This window comes from Erpetoichthys calabaricus, chromosome 17, assembly GCF_900747795.2.
Source record: "Erpetoichthys calabaricus chromosome 17, fErpCal1.3, whole genome shotgun sequence".
Classification (NCBI taxonomy): domain Eukaryota; kingdom Metazoa; phylum Chordata; class Cladistia; order Polypteriformes; family Polypteridae; genus Erpetoichthys; species Erpetoichthys calabaricus.
This window is the reverse complement of record NC_041410.2, coordinates 78567760-78573759: the sequence shown is the minus strand read 5'-3', so window position 1 is coordinate 78573759 and position 6000 is coordinate 78567760. Positions and strand designations below refer to the sequence as shown.

Genomic DNA, 6000 nt, shown 5'->3' with positions numbered 1-6000 from the left:
GAGCAATTTGAATCAACCTCTGATCCACCTGGCCTTACTCCCCTTCCATCTGGTCTCTTGCACTCACAATAGATCAACCTTCCTTCTCTCCATCATATCGGCTAACTCTCTCCCCTTACCAGTCATACTGCCAACATTCAAAGCTCCGACCCTCAGTTCCACTCTCTTTACCTTCCTCCTCTCTTCTTTCCTCCGGACACGTCTCCCCCTTTCCTCCTTCTTTGGACAACAGTAACTCAGTTTCCACCAGCACCCTTTGGCTAACAGTACTGGTGGTGGTCGTTGTTAACCCGGGACTCGAACAATCTGGTATGGAAGTCTCTATTGTTGTCTGCATGTTGATCTGGCAAAATTTTACACCGGATGCCCTTCCTGACCTAACCCTCCCCATATATCTGGGCTTGGGACCGTCATGAACAAACACACTGGTTTGTGCACCCCCTGTGGCTGGGTTCTAGATACTATCTTTATAATAATAACAACATCATTAGTAACCTGCACGGTTCTTGAGGCTGATGCTCCAATTACCTGATCCACCCAGCCTCTGAGATTGCACAGGTGGTGAACCAGCTGAGGATAGGGTAGCCAGCAGGGATCTATGGTATCTGGGATGAACTTCTCCAGGCTGGTGGTAAGGCTGTCCTCCTGGTATTACATGCAATCTTTGCTTTCATTTGGGAGAGGGGTGTCAGCTCAACTGACTGGAAAACTGGACATGTCCCTATCTGGAAAGGGTGATCCAAGTCCTTGCTAAGATCATCCTCGATACAATCCGTGATCACTTGCTGACCTACCAGCGACCGCAGCAGTCTGGTTTTACGCCTAAGAAGTCTACCATCAACCACATTCTAGCAATGAGGGTTCTCATGGAGCGCAAAAACAAATATCGGCACTGTTTGTAGCCTTTTGTCCATTTTCATAAAGCATTTGACTCAGTTGATCGAGCTGACCTGTGGAACATTCTGAGACTATCCAAGGTTGCTGGATATCATGGCTGGCCTGTACACTGGTACTGTGAGTGCTGTGCAGAGTTGATTTTGGGATTCGTCAGGAGTGTGTTCTGGCTCCTACTCTGTTCAATGCTTGCATCGACTGTGTGTTGGGCAGGGTCGTGGGGTTTGGCGGCTCTGGGGCATCTGTTGGTAAAGAGATTCACTGACCTTGACTTTGCTGTGATCTTCATGGAGTCAATGGAGGCTCTGATCAGGGCACTCGAGAGACTGCGTGAGGAGTCCGAGTGTCTGGGCTTACGAGTGTCGTGGATAATAACCAAGACTCAGGCCTTTAATGACCTCTTTGCAAACAGACACACTGCTGATGGCTGTGCCTAAGTGTGTGTCAACCTTGTCGAGAGGGTTACTTACCTCGGCAGCGCCATTCATGTCTCTGATGACTCTTCCTATGAAGTCATTAGATAGATTGGGTGAGCATGGGGGGTCATGAGGTTGCTGGAAAGGGGTGTGTGTGGCTCTCCCGATATCTCTGCAAAAGAACTAAGGTCCAAGTCTTTATAGAGTTGTCCTGCTGCTTCCTGTTTTGCTATATGGTTGTGAGACATGGACGCTATCCAGTGACCTGAGATGAAGACTGGACTCCTTCAGTACTGTGTCTCTATGGAGAATCCTTGGGTACCACTGGTTTGACTTTGTGTTGAATGAGTGGTTGCTCATAGAGTCCCAAATGAGGCACCTTACCTGCATTGTGAAGGAGCATCAGTTACGGCACTAAGGCCATGTGGCGCAATTCCCTATGGGTGATTCAGCTCACTGTATCAGTGTTTGCTTCCCAGCCTGACCTGATCTGCTCTAAAACTACCAAAATGAAAGATTAGAAAGAACCTGATTGATTGATATTCGATAACTGCAACATCTACAGAAAACATAACTGCTGCAAGGTCACTGTCTGTATAATCAATCATTTTAATAACACCACTAATTTAAAGCAGTAAAACAAAAACCAGATGCCAGGTACTTGAATGGACAAATAAGCCAGTGGCATTGGGGTTCAAGAGTTTTTCTTTAATCGTTTAAGAAATAAAAACATTTTAAAAGTGAATTTCAGCAGAATAATAACAACAATAGTAATAAATGACAGCAACATTGTAATAGGGATGCAGTTTGGGACTTCGTCAGTTCTTGTGAATGGAGTTCTTCCTGTTGCAGACTTGAAGGCCAAGAGTAGCAGGGCGCTGTGAACAACACAGGCAGATTGGACCTCCCTTTATGCAAGAACTAGGCATGGCATTTAACTATTGACCAATGACCCATCACACAATCGGAATGCAAAGCAGTCAGTCATTTAGAATAAAAAAAAAATGAAATAAAAAAAAAAAAATCAGACCCTGCCGCAACTGGAAGAGAGGCTATGTAGCGACTAGTTAACTAGTCAGCCCGCCAGGCACTCGATAAGATGGATGGTAGTTAGAATGAGACAGCATATACACTAGCGGAGATACTCAAAGGGAGATTTTACAACAAGAAACTGAAAGTCTATACAAAATGTCATTTAATCCGAGTAAATTAAAACAAAAAAAAAAAAACCTTCACCCAACTAGCAGCAAATATGAAAACAAGTTAAAACAATAAAATAAATTAAAAGTGGAATGGGGACATAAAATTCTGAAAACTGAAATTTTAAACAAAGGGCATGATGAAAGATTGGTGCCGCCCAAAAGGTCAAATGTGCAAACTCTGACGCAAAACCCCACCAACCCACATAACCATTTTCAGCTATGTCTGCAGGAACTGCTTTTCCTTTGTTCTTAGTTCTTTTACTGTTCAATTTAGAGTGACCCCCATATTAAAAATAAAATCTAAGTTAACGGTATTCAGAATTGCAATATTCTTTGAGTACTGAACACAAAAGATTCTGCAGACACCCCTTAAAGCCCATTTACAAACCCTGTATCATACATTTTAATAGGTTTAATCTTTCATATTATATGTATGTATGTATGTGTGTATATATACATATACTCACACACACATACAAAAAAAAAAAAAAAACGAACAAAAAAAAACAACTTTGGAGCCATGCATTCCACATCCAAAAATATATATATATATATTAAAAAAATGTCTGCTTTGCTTTTTTTTTTGTACAGACAGGCAACCATTTCCATTAAAATTGAAATAATTAAAAAAAAAAAAAAAAAAAAACTAAGAAACAGGGCTAGCAAAGATCACAAGTGATTCCTCTATACAATCAAATGTTGTAATCATAATAAATTACTGCAAATTCACAAATACTGTTTTGCAGACTGGGCTGAACAGCAGAGATCAAAAATTACAGCAAATGAGTTTCCATAATCTGAAGTTCAAGCACAGCATTAAAAGAATGTCAAAGAAAAATGCAGGACAACTGATGCAAATTTTCGAACTACCTGAAACACTAATGTCTTAATCAGCATGTCTGATCCAACAAATTCATTAACCCACTTTACAGATCTTGAGAAGGGGTCTCACACAAACAAAAATAAAACCTTCTGTATAGGTTTGGTTATATATTTTTTAACCAAGGAAAATAGACTATTTTGCATCCAGAGATACGTAATTTCTGCACAATTAATTCCCTCAATGGGCAAGAAACTTGCAATTGTCAGTAGAGAACAGTTATTAATGCAGAAATGTAATTACTAGGAAGACAGTTTCTTAGCTTCTCCATAAAAGTCACGCTCTACAACAAAAATTCAAGCATTTGTGCAACTTAAAACCATAAAATCCTCAGCAAGGATAAAAAGGGAAAACTGTATTCAGCTCCAAAGGCTGATCTACAAACAAAATTTTGTATTGGATATAAACTTCTAACTAAAGCAAGCCTGCAACTGTCTATTAAACTAGCATTAAACGCTCCCAACAGCTGCACGACATTTCTTTGTGACATAGCATATTACACTTATATTACAGCAAGCATTTACAAGAGTGAAAAGATAAAAATTTTAGCTTATCAAATAAAAGCCTACAAGTGAAAGAAATATAGCTGATTGCTGCACATATGGATGTGGAAACCCACACCTACTATCATACATTTTTTTTTTTAATTTGGGGAAAAAGCAGGGGACAGATAAATGTCTGGATTTAGTAAAATTTACACAAAATCTCTTGAATCAATCCAGAGATGGGTTCTCAGATCAAGTAGTAAAACAGATGAAAACAAAGACAATGGCTATTTTTTAAAGGGACAGACAGAGTGGGTGGGTAATATCACCAGATAAAAAAAAAAAGCAGTATTGACTGAAATGTTGCTTTTATCATTCCAATGCCTGATCAGACTGCTTTGCCAGCACATTATTTAAATACAGCACAATACAATATGAATCTGCCAGGTAAAGAGGTGCTAAGACAAAGGCCTATGATATGTAAAACATATTCATGAACCTGTGGAACCTCATTCTGGCAGCACAGCTCAATCAAGGCACTGGTCTCGATCAACTAAACTCGGCGTAATTTTACTGCAGTCCAATCTGTAGTGCATTATACAGACAGTCTGCTGAATGCCTGAACTCGGTATTGCCAGGGTAGGCATAAAAAGCAACAGAATTCAGACTATCACCAGCATCTGCTACATTTTGACTCAAAATGATCAGATCTACAGAATATATAGTGGCACTCCCTACAGTCTCAGAAAATACACTGGAACTGGGTCCCCATCATCTAATAAATCTACAGATCAAAGATTCAAAGATATATAATTATATATATATATATATATATAAAACAAATAAATAAACAAAATATACATTTCCAAAATGCAACAATCACCATACCTTTTGTTTAAAAAAAAAAATTATATTTATACACTTACAACTGACTGTAAAAAAAAGAAAAAATAAGTCTCCTCCCCCGTTTATGCCAACACAACAGTAACACAAGATGGCAACTGAGGTGACAGCCAAGTTCAGTTCCTGTGTTCAAAATGCCCCTTGGTGTTCAGTTCCTGTGCTTTTCACAGAAACTTCAGGTTTGGCTATGGGAGATCTCCCTGTGTTGCTCAAAGCGCCCCTTGATAACTGGCAGAGAAAAAGCTTGCTGCTGTAGCTCCTGCCTGTTCATGAAAGGGGCCAGACAGACAGCAGGATGGAGGAGTAAGACATAGCTAGATACATGTGGACAGCAGATTGAACACAATGAAGGGGAACAGAAGACTCATGATGAGGTCTCTAAACTCAGGAGGTATTGGCGACAGGTCCTGATGCACTGTTGGGTGGAGATGAACCGCTGTCTGCAGCTAAACTGCCTTCCCCTATAACACAAAACAAAAAAGCTGTTACTCATTAGAAGTTTAGTTAACCAGATATAAATTATGCAAATAAAGCATTTTAATGTGCAGATTACAGCAATGAATTACTAATGTACACATTGCAATTACTATCAATATTTTAATGTCCCTTTTGATGATGAAGGTGATACGGAATGATATACTGAAATAGGAGAAATTAATCTTTACTTTCTTTCAACCAGTCTTTTGTGTAATATGTGCATAACCTTAAAAATGTGTGTATTTATACATTTGATGAAGTACATTGATATGTTATGGCAATTATACTGCTAAATATGTAAAGCAATGACCAAGAAGTGATTTACTCTGTCATACACCTTTATGTTCAATTATTCAAAGTAAAGGCTGAATACAAGAATATAGCTTTAAAATAATCATTTTGAGTATAAAAATTGTGCGTCATCAGTATCCATTTCATACTGCTTTTTTGCCATTAAAAAATCCACAATTTGAAAGAACCTGCCTGTTAATTATCTCATATGCTATAGCACTTAAAGTTTATTTCTTCTGCATTGCTAGCTGGTTAGAGAAGATGACCATGTAAGTTGTGTTAGCCCTTCACTTATTTGGCTGCACATCCATTTCACTAGAATTTTTTCAGCCAGTTCTGGCTGTATGCAGACTGAAGTAGAGATCTGGATTCTTCACAGAACTCTGTTTAATTTTTGCAACATGTAGCATAGAGGATTGAGAAATAAAATGTCAGACTGATGTATTTATTTT

General features: G+C 38.9%; 1 protein-coding gene across 1 annotated transcript in view; it reads right to left on the bottom strand.

The window, feature by feature from the left end:
- Positions 1 to 2003: 2003 nt before the first annotated feature.
- gsk3ab (glycogen synthase kinase 3 alpha b) overlaps positions 2004 to 6000 on the bottom strand; it is an 85500-nt gene continuing 81503 nt past the window's right edge. The window contains exon 10 of the mRNA XM_051920923.1: positions 2004 to 5241. Coding sequence (XP_051776883.1) covers positions 5165 to 5241 — 77 coding nt within the window. The 3' untranslated portion in view covers positions 2004 to 5164. The remainder of the gene's footprint in view (positions 5242 to 6000) is intronic.